Source organism: Felis catus, chromosome B1, assembly GCF_018350175.1.
Source record: "Felis catus isolate Fca126 chromosome B1, F.catus_Fca126_mat1.0, whole genome shotgun sequence".
Classification (NCBI taxonomy): Eukaryota; Metazoa; Chordata; class Mammalia; order Carnivora; family Felidae; genus Felis; species Felis catus.
Window position 1 is genome coordinate 141,622,425 of NC_058371.1, and position 15,125 is coordinate 141,637,549.

General features: G+C 44.3%; 1 protein-coding gene across 2 annotated transcripts in view; it reads right to left on the reverse strand.

Moving 5' to 3' along the window:
- FRAS1 (Fraser extracellular matrix complex subunit 1) overlaps positions 1 to 10,850 on the reverse strand; it is a 426,958-nt gene extending 416,108 nt beyond the window's left edge. For both annotated transcript variants that reach the window (XM_045056179.1, XM_023253019.2), the window contains exons 1-2: positions 10,713 to 10,850; positions 2,557 to 2,588 (exon numbers count right to left, since the gene is read on the reverse strand). In XM_045056179.1, the coding sequence (XP_044912114.1) occupies positions 2,557 to 2,588; positions 10,713 to 10,788 (108 nt within the window). In that variant the 5' untranslated portion in view covers positions 10,789 to 10,850. The remainder of the gene's footprint in view (positions 1 to 2,556; positions 2,589 to 10,712) is intronic.
- Positions 10,851 to 15,125: the final 4,275 nt, after the last annotated feature.

A 15,125-nucleotide genomic window follows, 5' to 3' on the forward strand; every position in this document is an offset into this window, starting at 1 on the left:
CTAGAAACAAGAACGTTATTTCTTTTCACATTCACATTCAGCAGCTTAATTAAACTATAAGTCAGATTTTGTCATTCCTCTGCTATAGCTCCGCCAATACACCTTACCAAGAAGACAAGCTAAAGTCCATACAAGGCCCCTGCCCACCTCTCTGACCTTGTCTCCTGCCATCCTGCCCATGGATCATGCAGTCCAGCCATTCTGACCTCCACGCACTTCTTCAAATGGCTAAGCCAGCTTCTGCTTCAGATTGTACCCTCGCTATTACCCTTCTCTGGAATTCTTCAGGGAGACTAGCTCTTATAATGGCCACTTTCAGGTCTTTGTTCAAATGGCACCTTCTCAGTGAAGCCATCCCTGCCACCCTGTTTCCAGTAGCCACCCTCATCAGTGTTTTCTATCTCCCCACTCCCCTCTTGTTTTTCTCCATAGCACTTATCTGACATTCTATATATTTTACTCATTAGAATTCAAGCTTCCTGAGGGCAAGGATTTTGTCTGTTTGTTCACTGATGCATTCCCAGCTCCTAGAATAGCAGGTTCACAGCTGTCACTCAATAAATATTTGTTTAATAATAATCTTTATTATTGGGGTGCCTGGGTGGCTGAGTCAGTTAAGCATGTGACTTCAGCTCAGGTCATGATCTCATGGTTTTTGAGTTCGAGCCCCAACTCGAGCTCTGTGCTGACAGCTCAGATCCTGGAGCCTGTGTCAGGTTCTGTCTTCCTCTCTCTCTGCCCTTACCCTCCCCTCTCAAAAATAAATAAGCATTAAATTTTTTCAGAAATAATAATAACCTTTAGTATTGTAGTAAGTATACTGTCTTTCTAGCTGAGCCACATAATTACAATAATAAGGACATCAGGCTTGAGGAGGTTTAGGAACACATGTAGCAGAGTCTTGGTAAGTAAAGAAGCCAACTGGCAGGGATCAGGAGTGTGCTGGTGCACTACAGTGCAGCATAGTAGCCCTAAGCAGCCATAAACCCTGGAAGGAGCCAGGACATGGAACGGAGAAGAGCAAGATCACCCATTAAGTGCAAATTAACTAGACAGTCTCTCCTTTAACTTGAATGGCACTGCCCTCTCCAAGTACATGATGCTTTCATATTTGAATGCATACTAACACAGAGCAATATCAAATATAGAAGATAGGCTAGCCACTATTCTTTGGATACAGGGGAACAACAGCAAGAAGACATGTTGTCTTGTTCTAGTGAATCCCTTAATGGTCAATTTACTTTTAGCAAATCTCTTAATCTCTTCTCATCCTTGGTTCTTCATTAAAGAGGAGGAGAATATAAAATAATACATGGCCTGCTTATTTCAGTATCTATTGTACTGGATAGATCAATAGTTATGAAAATACATTTTTTAAATTATAAAGCAGTGCATACGACAAAACAATTTTCTGGGTATTAACGTGGAAAACCGACTTGTCTATAATATCTACTCAATTCCCCAAAACCAGTGATGTACGTCATAGCACTTTGATTTTAAAATGATTCTCAAAATGTATTCAAGAAGAAACACAAAGAAAAGTAGGCTGGGAAGGGATGAGAAAGAGAGGGAAAATGGCTTTCTCCTGATTCTTTAATAGAAAAATACAAGGGGAGAAACATAAATCTCCAGAGTAATAACTATATTATATAAAGTTTAGAACCAAGAATATTACTGTGAACATCTACAATTATCTAGACTGTTGGATATTTCAGATATTCCTCATCTATCTCAACACCGCAAGGATAATCCAAGATGATTTACCAATATCACACATGTCAGTAGCAGGTTGTGATGTAAATGAGCAAACCCTCTCCAACCATTTCAGTTCTGTTTTTATTATAGCATTTATTAAACCAAAATAAAAAAAGTGGTGAAGAATGACTTGTCACACCATTTATTAGAGTTGATGGAGTGTAGACAGTCTTTTCAATAAGGCTTTTACACACTGTTATGCACCATAGTACATTATTAATGAAAAGAAATGCATGAGACTTACATCAGCTTTTCCCCCAAGTCATCATGACATTAAATTCAAAATCAACTCTACCATACATGGCAAAAGTTCAGAGATAAAATGTTAATTTGCTTGCTATTTACCAAAACTTAAAGTTACAATTCACAGCAACAGTCAGGAATCTTCCATATTGTACTCAATTTAATAATTTTACTTTTTTTTTTATTTGGAGGGGCATTCAAAGGAAGAAGCAAATGCAATGGGAAGATAAACAAATTGTGCCCTAGTTCATATCTGACAAGAGAATGGGATCTAATTTTCTTTCTGATTGAAAGAACACAAAGGACAGCTATGGAATGCAAATTGTGTTGGGTGTTTGAACTCCTTTCCCAATACCTGAGTATTCAAAAGGAACTAATTCACTCTGGAAAAGGTATTAAGTAATTGAGCATGATTGTGCCAAGCTGAGGGATAATCCTCAAACTGTGAAGGAAAATAAACATATTTCACAACGATAGGGTCACCTCACTCACTCAGCAACCTCAATCAAGCATTTTACATTTGAAAGAAATAAACCAAATATATGAAGAATGACCTACCGCCAACAAGGAACCCTGATAGACACAAGCACCTGTAGGGAAAAACAAAACAAGAATTAAAAGGAATGCAAAATAGACCAACAGGCACTGCCCCAGCAGACTTAGGCTAAAACTGCATGTACATGCATCATAGTCAGCAAATTGTGCTTTTTCCAAAATCTTAAAAGCTTGAGCATTCTGCCCCTGGGGAAATAAACCCATACAACACAACAACACTTCTTGGACACGCATGAGGGAAAGCATCATTAAAACTTATTATTTGAATTTTAAAATAAATGTGTTTACAATGGCATGCCATGTATATACAATGTATATTTTTTCCTATGTAATAAATAAGCAAAGTCTCCATAATCTAGTCCCAATTTACTTATCCAGGCTTCTCTGCCACTCTTTGTTTACACAAATTCTCCAGTCTGACCCAAGAGGCCAACTTAGGATCTGGCGATAACACTTCCATATCTCAATGCCTTTGTTCACTTTTGTGTTTTTTTTTTTAATTTTTTTTTAACATTTATTTATTTTTGAGAGACAGAAAGAGAGCACAAGCAGGGGAGGAGCAGAGAGAGGGAGACACAGAATCCGAAGCAGGCTCCAGGCTCTGAGCTGTCAGCACAGAGCCTGATGTGGGGCTTGAACCCACAGACCGTGAGATCATGACCTGAGACAAAGTCAGACACTCAGGCGCCCCGACACTTTTGTTTTCTGTAGGAGACGCGCTGAGTCTATTCAGGTTCCTTAAATTTGATCCCATTTCCTTCATGAGGTTTTCCAGCCCACAGGATTGTTATGCTTATTTCCCTTTGGCGCTCACAGTACTCAGTGTCTGCATCATCCATTTGTGAATTCATTCTTGTGTGCTTCCTTATAGTACCCTTGCCAAGGATGCTAAGGATGTAGAACTGTTGCATCTACCACGCTATAGTGTTTAGGTCCTCTTGGGACAGGGATGGCTTCTACTTCTCTGTCTTCCCTAACTCTTCACATAGTAGGCATCTACTTAGGTATCTGGCTGATTATCTCCTTCTTGCCTTTCATACAGTAGGTTCCTCTATAGGGATATTATCACATTTATAAGAGAGTGGTGGAGATTGTAGTTATTTGGAAAGAACTCTTCCATTGAGCTCTTGAACTCCAATACTCTTTTCACCCTCTTTTCACTCAATTTTTCTTTCTAATAAGCTGGTTATGAACTGATACATCTTTCTATTTTCCATTCATTAAGCACCAAATAAAAAACAACGAATGATTTGCTTCTAAATGGAAAAGAAGGCTAAATGTGAATGGGACAGCCTATATTTTCTGAATAACTAGCCTATCACAAAATAAATCTTTCCAAGTATTATATTTGAAAACAGTATAAAATTGGAATCCTAATTTTAAAAAACAAACACATTTTCAACCAATCTTTGAACAGCACAACAGGTGTTCTTTTAACCTAGAAACATGTGGGTAGTGTGCTAACAGGTACTCTCTCAGAAACAGAAGCTACAAAACAGATTGGAATAACATGCACACACCAAGGCAGAAGCACAGTTTGACAATGGGCTGCACTTGGTGCCCAAAAAGGGAAGGACGTATTTTACTACAGTGCTTGGCCTCCAACAGATCATTCATGAAATCTCAGAAACACTAACTACTCAGGAAAGGACCAGTCTGCCTTATGCACTAATACTGGAATTAAGAACAATCTTTAAAGAAATGAAATGGCTACTTACACTTGAGGTCTGAATCAAAGATCTTTACTGGCAAATTTATTGGAATGACTTTTGTGCCCTTGACATTCAAACAAGAATAACTTGAGAGGAAACCTTGGGAGAAAGTTCTTAACTCACTTATTTTTCTTTAATAAATAAAGACTTAGTAAAAGAAAGAAAGAAAGAAAGAAAGAAAGAAAGAAAGAAAGAAAGAAAGAAAGAAAGAAAGAAAGAGAGACTTAGTATTTTAGTCCGTGGTATGTCATGAGAGATATATATGTATATGTAAATGTATATAATAATCACATATACATGTATATAAATAAAATAATCCTATAAAGCTCAAATAAATATATATCAACACAATTCAATTTCTAAATTACTTAAGTTGACATATTTAATTACTTCTTATGTTTAAAAAATAAACACAAAGATCAGGGGTGAGTGGGTGGCTTAGTTGGTTAGGAGTCTGACAAGTTCAGGTCATGATCTCATGGTCCGTGAGTTCAAACCCCACATTGGGCTCTCTGCTGTCAGCGCAGAGCCTGCGTTGGATCCTCTGTCCCGCTCTCACTCTGCCTCTCTCTCTCTCTCGCTCTCTCTAAAATAAAACATTTAAAAAATTTTATTAACACAAAGATCATCCCTTCAGTACAATTTAACAAAATTTAACCTTTAGAATAAACAAACAAAAGTTAACCTTTAGAATAAAACTATCAAATAATTTTACTGCCCTCCTACATAGCATTACCTTCCAAAAGCCAATCATCTTTTCAAAGCTCCAAAAGGAATCAAGTATCTGAAGAAATATCCAGCTACCCATATCAAAACCCCTTTCTGTAAGGTCAGATAGATGTTACATACCCCCTGTAACATTAAAAAATAAAGCAGCGGGGCGCCTGGGTGGCTCAGTCGGTTAAGCGTCTGACTTCGGCTCAGGTCAGGATCTCGCGGTCCCTGAGTTCGAGCCCCGCGTCGGGCTCTGGGCTGATGGCTCAGAGCCTGGAGCCTGCTTCTGATTCTGTGTCTCCCTCTCTCTCTGACCCTCCCCCGTTCATGCTCTGTCTCTCTCTGTCTCAAAAATAAATAAACGTTCAAAAAAATTAAAAAAAAAAAAATAAAGCAGCATTGAGTGTGGCATCACATACACACTTGGCTAAGCCAAACATCTGCTAGAGACTCCAGTCAAAACGGTGTGTAACTGCTGATAAATTCCATCATTAGGAAAAGGAAATAACTCAATTTGGGTTGCTCCATGATGTACAATGCCAAAAGAAATAAGCTTTGCCCTCAGAGGACTTTCCTAAAACGGAACAGCTCTACCCAGAAGGCAGATGTACAAATGAGTCTCCATTAACGCGGCTTCCAAAACCTCATTTCTACTCTCTTGAGAAAATAAAGCATTCCAGTGTGATGCCCAGTCCTATCAAACATTTATCACCACCCAATGCCAGATGCAGTCCTCCAAAGCAAGCATATTTCTCCCATACTAGCACGCTACTCACACCCACCAACAGATAGAGTTGGGAGGTTTGCTGGCAGGAGGTGCTGGATACAGCTGCTGGTTTTGCACTAGAGCAGAGACCTTTCCACTAACTGATCAACTCATATAACACAGAAAACAAAGGGACTCTCTCCACTCATCACTTTTTTTTTTTTCTGAAGGAGTACAGCTCTGTCTGAGATTTAGATTTATGGCTTTACTGGAGCTTTAAAGGAAACTCCAGATCAAGGTGAATTCTGACAGATGGTGAGGATCTAGTAGAAGAAATAGCCTCCTTCAAGAGAAAACAAGAAACATAAGAGACCACAGAAGCTGGAATTCTCTGACCAAGAACTTCATTGGTTTTACGGCATAGAATACAACTGAGATGCTGGGTAATTTAAATTCCAAATCCTTATGAGGAAGTACACAGAGTTTTGTGGGGTGATCACATACAGTGCCAAGAAGGAAGCCCAGGTCCCAAGACATTCCTCCATGTGGCTGACTCCGGTCTTGTAGGTCACACAGGCAAAATGTTACTTCCTAGTCATTTAAACAAGTAAATATCTACGTTTAAGCCCTTTTGCACATTATAATGTGCTCCTTTTTGAGATACATGTATAAAATCTAAAGTTTTCAGAGAAAATATGAGATATAAGTTGTACCAGGACTCTCATCCAGAAACCACTCACTCCAGAAACTGTAGCTGGTAAACTGAATAAACTAGAGAAGTTAAATCCAAGAGTCACAAAATGTCAGATAGATTAGTTCAAAGACAGAGTCGTATATATGGCCATAAGATATGAAAAGATTTGAAAAGTATGGTATCACAAAAATATGACTCATTAGGAACAAGCAGCCACAAGTTAGCATTTAAATGTTCAAGCTTTATGTTGTGTTGTAATTCAGCATATGGCTTGTACACTGTGGAATAGTTAAAATAGAATCGTTTTCTGGACCGACAGGACAGCTCATGTCCTGATTATTGTAAACCAGGATTCAGATCAATTAATAGAGTAGTTAAAATGAAAATGGGCCAACTGTTTTTGAACTATTGTAAGATTTGGCACACAACTCCAACTCTGCCATGTGGTATTCTCCTCCCTTCTCCTGAGCCATGTGGTGGAGGGTATTTATGACTACTTGTGTCTGAATAAAATTGAGTGGTATTGCCACTCAAGTCCATAACAGTGAATACAGATGACTGTGGCTTCACTAAACAATGTATATGCAGAATCCAATCCCTAGAGGAGAAATGTAGTACGATGGAAATATGAGCCTATGACAATACACTTCTTTATTTTCACTAGCAGATAGTTGCAAAAGTGCAATTATTCAATAGTGGGAAACCCACCAAACACCAATGTTCACCTATCTCCTATTTCTGCTTGACTAATATTAATAATTTCTGGGTATGCAAACTTCTTCAGGACAGGTAATATGACTCCCCCTATCAGAAGTAACTGCACACATAAGCTCTCAATAAAGATTTGTGGAATGAAAGAATGAAGAGACAGGCTATCTATCCCAGTGAATATCTTCTCTGTCTTCACACTGAGTTTTAAGCATTAAATCTTACACAAAAGGAACTCTCTAGCCAAGAGTGGAACCAAATATGCTGATCCATAAATAAAACATGCTGTCTATCAAATTATCTTTTCCAATGTATTCTATTAATGGCATTTACAAGAAGAATCTGGAAGATTGTGGGATTGGCTAAAGCCCCATGGGGAGAATGGGACACAGACAAGTAGAAGTCAATTCTGACAACCTCCAATTCAATAATCTTCTCCTATCTCCAAGCCACCATGTTCTATCTAGCATTACTTCACAGGACTTGCACAGGTCAACACAACTCAAAATGTACTTCTCCAAAACATGTCATGGCAAAGCTTGTCTGATTCATTAAGCAGCCATGTTCGCTAGTTTCTCTGTGACTTCTTGATTTAATTAAGTTCTCAAATCATAGTGATTTGTCAGCTTGGCAATATAAGACAGCATAAAATAACACTGCCAATAATTTGCTTATAAAATTCATTTTTCTTTTAATAACTAAAATAAAATTCAGAACCAGAAAGTTGCAAGTGACCACAAAGAAGGCAGCAAATGTTGATATTTTTTCCTATGTTTGATGATTAGCAAAAGCATTTGACAGCTATCACCTAGCCAGCTGACTTCTGCATTTGGTAAATGACAGAGCCACAGCCCAAAAAACTTAGGTGGTTCACTCAAGGTCATACAGCCACTTATCATAGAGGCCAGTCTAAACTTAATTCAAAAGAGTGTGATTACACAATACTCATTCATCTGACCAATATTTTTTTTAGCACCTAGTGTGTACTAGGAGCTGAGGTGGAGATGTAAGGCTAATTAGGAACCATCCTAGGCCCTCAGTGAGCATACAGCTATGTGAAGACCCAAACCTCACCTTCATCAACTGTAATTGTAGAATTAGTCAATGGGGTACTAGAAGCATATTTGAGATGCCCTCTGAGCACTAAGAAGAAAACATAAATTCTGCCATAGCCTGGTCAGCAAAAGTATCGAACCATTCATCACACCACGAGAGGCACACATGTGAATACTTCTTTTCCATCTTTAAAAATCATTTGGGGGGGGGGGCGCCTGGGTGGCTCAGTCGGTTAAGCTTCCAACTTTGGCTCAGATCATTATCTCTGGGTTTATGCTGACAGCTCAGAGCCTGGAGCCTGCTTCGGATTCTGTGTCTCCTTGTCTTTCCGCCTCTCTCTCTCTCTCTCTCTCTCTCTCTCTCTCAAAAGTAAACGTTAAAAAAAATGTTTTTTTAATCATTGCCAAGGCTAATAATAAAAACTTGAAGAAATCTGTAAGATCCTTAAGTTTTCCATCCTTGACTTCAGTGCTCTTATTTTTAAGAGAAAAAGAAAACCCTGACAGAAGCAAATCAGAAGTCTCATTAGATGACAGCTGATTTTTTGGCTGTGGGTCTGATATCACTTAATTAAATTACTTAAATAAGATAATGTATGCAAAGTGTTTGGCACAGTGGAAGCCAAGTAACGTGCTCAAAAAATGTCCACCTTCATCCATTCATCATTAGATAAGTACCATTACGACTCGGATGGAAACTCTCAGACATCTACCAGTCCAATTTGTGAACTGATTCTAGAATGCCCTGAAGGTGGGGTGAACCAGGAAGAAGCAAAGTTTCCAAAGAATCTTTGGAGGAATAGCGCCCCTGGCGCCCTGCCCTCCTCCTCCGGGATCAGAAGACTTTGGACATTCTTAAACTTCGCCCATTGTACCAACCAGTCTTCCAAAGAGCGAACCCTGCAGGCTCTTAATAATAATGGCTTTTGTAATTTCAAGAGATTTGGTTCTGAAAAAACGGCGTCATTCCAACTGCCCCCTGGTGAGCTATCAGGGAGAGAGAACACGTTTTCCGCGTTGCTAGGGTATGATTCTAAATAAGAAACTGCCACCACCAAGTGAAAACATAATTTTTCTCTAAGTCTCAAATTCTGATTTGGGTGGCCTGGGTTAACTCTCCCACCTGATTTATTATTGCAAGTAAGCCCTAGAATTTTTATTTTTTTTAAGTATGCACACGTACAGTGAAGACATTTCTACAGGGTATGCCCTATTTGAAGTCTTGCACAGGCCCCAGACGTGCTTTTCCGGGGTAAAGTAATTGACATGCTTTCCGGGAGGGTGCGGACAGGCGGTACCTATACCCATGATAAAGTCCCCATCACTGTGCGTGGACTCCCAAGGCCACGCCACTTTCTCCGGAGAAACTAGCAAGGAAAAGGCAGCTGCTCTGATGGCCAGAGGTCGATCCAAGGCAGGGCTTTGTCCTCTGCCTGGCCTCCTGCCGCCCCCGGCCCTGCACCCAGGCTCCGCACCCTCAACTGCCCCAACCCGGCAGCAGGCGAACGCGCCCCGCCCCGCCCGGCGCCCGCCGCCGCCGCGGCTGCGGGTCTGATTTGCGGCGGAGCAGGTGAACTCTCCTTCCCGCAGCTGGATGAATAATGAATGGAGACGGGAGGGGAAGCCAAGAGCCCGCGGCGGTGGATTAAGTCGTCTTCCTCCCAGTCCGCCGGCACCCTTCCCCCTCTCCAAGCACTATCTAGACGACTTTCCCGTCTCCCCGGAGCAGGTACGAACTCACAGCGCCTCGCATCCCCGGGCCCGCCATCCCATGACCCCCGAACTCTTAAATTACTTATGGATGCATTTATTTGCCTGAGCCCCGACTCCCTTTGCTATCATGGCGACAATTCCCACCGTCTCCTTTCTCTCCCCCAGGTCGGAGTTCTACACACAGGTTGGAGCCCCGGAAGAAAACCAGGAGTGAGGGCGAAGTAAGAGAATGAAGCTAAACTCTTATTAATCACTTTTTCCCCCCTAGGGAAGCAGGCAGGCTCGTAGGCTCGTGCCTCTCTGTACTAGGGAGATTTCTCTTAGTGCATTTGAATTGTCTACGTACAGAACGCGCTCTATCTAGTTATAAAATCTTTACTGGACTTTACAGGGACACTTCCTGGGGCGAGGGGGCAGGGAGAGTGGCGAGGGCTTTAAGGTGCCGGATTTTTGTTTCGTGGGAGCGGAGGTATTTTTACCCAGGTAAGAGCAATTGTTCGCTCCTCGCCTACGCTTCATGCAGTCGCTTTCCGTTGGGGGCAGCGGGGAAGTGGGAAAAAAGAGAATCCAGTCTCGGAGATGCCACCTCAGTTGGCCACCCACCCACCCAAATGCACTAAGGGCAGAGAGGGAGGCGGGAGACGGGCTTGTGATCTGAATGCAAAACAATCAAGGAGTAGGAATCTTCTCAGAAAAAGCCCACTCCAGTTCCACTCCCACCCACCCACCACCCCCAAAGAAACTTCCACCCGACCCCCAATACCATAAACACGCTTGACTTTTTAAACGGCACGACCTCCCCCCCCCCCACACACACACACACGGGGGGAAGGGGGGGGAAGGCTCCGCTCTCTCACCTTCGGAATGATGAGGCAATGCCGCAAATTCCGCCAATGCTAGGGCCACCCCGAGCCACACTTTGAAGGCACCCATTGCCGCTTCGACACCCACACTGGAAGAGCCCAGCCTTCAGCATCCAAGAACCAGCTCTCGCCCCAAACACCGGCTCTGGCGCCCGGGCTGGCGCGCACCGAGAGCGGGGGTTGGCGGGCGGCTACCTCCGGGGAAATGCGGCGCTGCCCTGGCCCCGAGTGACACTCTTCAGCAGCCCGGAGGCGCCGGGCCGCGCGGGGGATTCAATTCACCCACTGCCCGGACGGAGAGCGCGCTCAGGTCTCCCGCGGAGCAGCACGCCAACGTGGGCTGAGCTTGGAGAATAAAAGAGGAGGCAGAGCGCAGTTCTCCGCTGTAGACTCGCCGGAAAGTTCCCGTCACAGGCTCATCGGACCTCCCAGCATTTCTCTCAGACCCGATGCGTCCGCTCCTGGGTCCCCGGCCGTGGAGATCCCGGCGCAGGTTGGTCCGGAGCAGCTTTTTAAAGTTCGCTTGACACTCTACGTCGGCGCTGCGTAGGCAGAGGGGGTCGCCGGGAGCCCAGAAAGACCCACCCACCCCTAGGCCGGGCCACCCGGCTCCGCGGACCTCAGCCCCCGGTGGCCGCTCTCTGGAAACTTTGTGCCGCGCTGCGGGCAGCTCCCGGACTCGGCGGCGCTGCAGCCGCACGGCGCCGCCTCTGGCCGCGCTCCCTGCAGCAGCCGGTTCGAAAGCTTCCTCGAAAAGAACGGGGGCGGCGCCTCGGGGGGCGCTGCTGCTACTTTCTCGCCTCCGCCGCTCTCCAGGGTGAGGAGGGCTGTGGGGGCGCGGCTTGCTCCACGCGGACTGCCACCTCGGCGCTGTACACCCGGCGCTGGTTTGCAGGGTTGAGGTGTGATTACGGGAGTGCAGGAGGCGCCATAATTTTAAATGCACGGAGGAAAGAGCTAGGGAGGCTGGAAGGGATCCCGAAGTCAATGCTGCCACTCGGACTAGAGAGCCTGCATACGCACAAAATAAGGCCCCCTCTGGATCCCAGCGTTTAAAGGACACACGCTCCGCCTCCCTCCGTCTCCCTCCCCTCCTTCCTCTCTCCTTTGCTCGGTGTGAAAATGGACCCAGGGACTCGGAGCTTTGGCAGAGATTCCAGAGAGTCACGTGGGGAAGGGGAGAATCTAGGAGGGGGGCAGTGAGGGGAGGCCGAGAGAGCAACCTGATCCCCTTATTCGTTCTGCTGGAGTACATATTGCCTTTGTCTGGGGCGGGATCAAAAGTGGTCACACCAGGGCGGGGAGGGGGAGGGGGAGGGGGAGGCGGTGATGGGTGGTCCTTGCTCACTGAGAACCTGCGAACCGGGTCCTCACCTCTCGATTCAGGAGGGACCCATCCGGGAGGGGGTTTTACCCGCATTCAAAGGCCCTGTCGCTATCCTCCACCCCCACACCCCGCCACTCCTACTGGACTAAGTGCGTGAGGCGGACCTGATCCACCTTGGTGGTTCTGAGACCCTCCTGTTGTCCCACCGTGGGTTTTACCAGCAACCTGAGAGGGTCTTGGCTTGTGTGTCCTAGGCAGGGCCTCCCACCGGGCCGGGAATGCACCTTTACCTCTGGCAGAGAGACTGTCAGTGGAACACCGGGCGGTCTAGGCGAGGTGGCTCCAGCTGCGCCCCCAAATGCCAGTGAGTGGGAAGTAAACCTCTGGGCTACGCAGACTGGGGCGCACACTTGAAGAGTGGAGTCAGGACTGAGTGACGACAGCAATTTTTATATGACCAAATAAAAAGAGCTGGTCTTGGGTTAATCGCTTTACGAGATGAGAATGGTTGCCTCAAGAGAGATGCTGGCTGGGATCTGACTGACCCGGAGGAAACACGTCCTGGTTCCTTTAGTTGACCTGACTTGGGTGAACGTGTGGAAGGGGAGTTTGTCCAAGTTGCACACGCTAGGCTGTGAAACAGTGGGGGGCCCACTTGTTTTCAGTCTTTACAACCATCCTAAAGGTGGGCCAACGTGCTAATGCTCTCAGCCACAACTTGGAACAAGTATAACTTAGTTAGTTGTAAGTTGTAACTGACAGATATCTGCCATCCCTGTATGTATTCCTATTTAGCCAGAGCAAAATGGGAACCTCTAAAAACCGGGCACTGACTTTTGAGTTTTTAGAGGAGCCAGGGGGTTTGCATCTCACCCTCAGTCTCTCCTGGGTTGCGGGGTCTCAGGAACAGAGTATGTTTATCACCTTTGTACCTGAAGCACAGAGTAGTAGATGCTTATTAAACGTTTGTTGAAAGAACGGACTGAGTAAAATAGTCCCTAAAAGCAGTGGCCGCATCAAGTGCAGTGGGGCCCCAAAAAAGACCCCTCCTCTTTTTTCATTTAGAAAAACCTGCCCTCCCCCAAAAAAGACCCCTTCCTCTTTTTTCATTTAGAAAGTTCACATTCTCTCCATCCCATGTAACGTGCTATGAAAACTCAGCTTCCAACACACTCTGGCAACCAGCTTACCACTCCTAACACACTCCTTATAGAAATTTTATAGCCACCACTGACTGGAAGTAACTTAGACAGTTTGTTCTCTCAAGAATCAATTTGATTAGGGGCACCTGGGTGGCGCAGTCGGTTAAGCGTCCGACTTCAGCCAGGTCACGATCTCGCGGTCCTTGAGTTCAAGCCCCGCATCGGGCTCTGGGCTGATGGCTCAGAGCCTAGAGCCTGCTTCCGGTTCTGTGTCTCCCTCTCTCTCTGCCCCTCCCCCGTTCATGCTCTGTCTCTCTCTGTCCCAAAAATAAATAAAAACGTTGAAAAAAAAATTAAAAAAAAAAGAATCAATTTGATTAAAAAAAAAAAAAAAGACCATACAATCATGGCCCTCAAAGAAGTTTCAGTAAGACATATTATACTTGTGCTACTTTTTAAAAAGGAGAGGAGGTGGAGGGAGAATATCATTTCCAAGTTACACCCAATTCACCATATGCAGTATTCCTATATAACATCCCCCTCTCTGCCCCTCTCCACCACCGGCGGTGCACAGGTGTCCACACTGGCCCACATACATTATCCCCCCTCCCCTCAGCCCTGATTAGGGAGAGAGCAGGTATCCCTAGAGCCCCACCCCAAGATGATCAAATGGTTGAAAGGGTCAACCAATCAGTAATATTAGGCACATTTAGCACCTTCTGTGGGCACCTAAATTGAGACGTCAGGAAAAGAATTATATTAGCATAATCTATTTCATTATGATAGAAATTTAGTAGGCATTTTTATGGATATGGAACTAATAGTAACTAGCTTATCTGTATAAATTAACCTCTACAAATGAGTGCTTCACTCCAACAACCAATGCTTCCCCTGGCAAGGAGTTGATCATTCACTAGCCAGAGACAGCTGGTTCTATATCTTCAATATGTCCTATAGTATCTCCTTGGATTGGCCCTACTGTCACCTACTGACATTTCCCTGGCCTTGGTGCTGCCCAATCTAGGGAACTGATTTATCAATTCCTCCTGTAAATGATAGCAAAAACAACAATAATAGCTAACACACATAAAAATAACAACAATAGCCTAACACTGTACACTTTTACATTTAATCCTCCAAGAACCCTATGAGACAGGTACCATTATTATTTCCATTTACAGGAGAAATACTGATGTTCAGAGAGTTAAGTAATCTGTCCAGAGTCAGATGACTAAAAAATGGCAAAGCATATTAGACCAAGCAATGCCAGCTGCAAAAGGAGGCAAACCCCCGAATTGTAGTGTCTTAAGACAACAAAAGTTTATTTCTCAATCACATCCTGGCCCTGGGTGTAGGTGACTTCTTCTTATTGCTAGCGCATGATGGAACACATGGCATGTAGCTTCCACATATGGGTAAAAAAGCGATAAAGGAGGTACTGCAATCCCTAAGGGCGTTAGCCCTTCCTCTTAGAGCCCAGTGGCAAGAATGAGTCACATGACCCCAACCTAACTGCAAAAAAGGTCGGACCCATAGGAGGAAACATGGATATTTAGTGAGTACTAACTGTATTGATCCACTCCAGAGCCCCTGCTCTTAACTGTCTTAACTATCCTTAGCTCCACTCTTTTGCCTCTTAGCAAAGCCCCGGTTGAACCTCCCCTGCTAACACTAGGGCTTTCGTGACCTTTGTTGCAACTGCTCTACTGTTTCTCCAACTTATCTTTACTCTCCTATTGGTCCACTTTACTCTCCTTTTCCTTTCTCCCTTCTGCCCCCTTTCCTCTGCTTCTCACTGTCTTCTTTCTGCACAACCCCACCCTATGCATTGAGTCTTCTATCACATCTTTCTTCTCGTACCTGCTCTGGGAGTGATCCTGCAGTGTTACTGCTTTTGTTCTGGTTTGTCAGTTTCAGCATGTGACAATATTTGTTGCT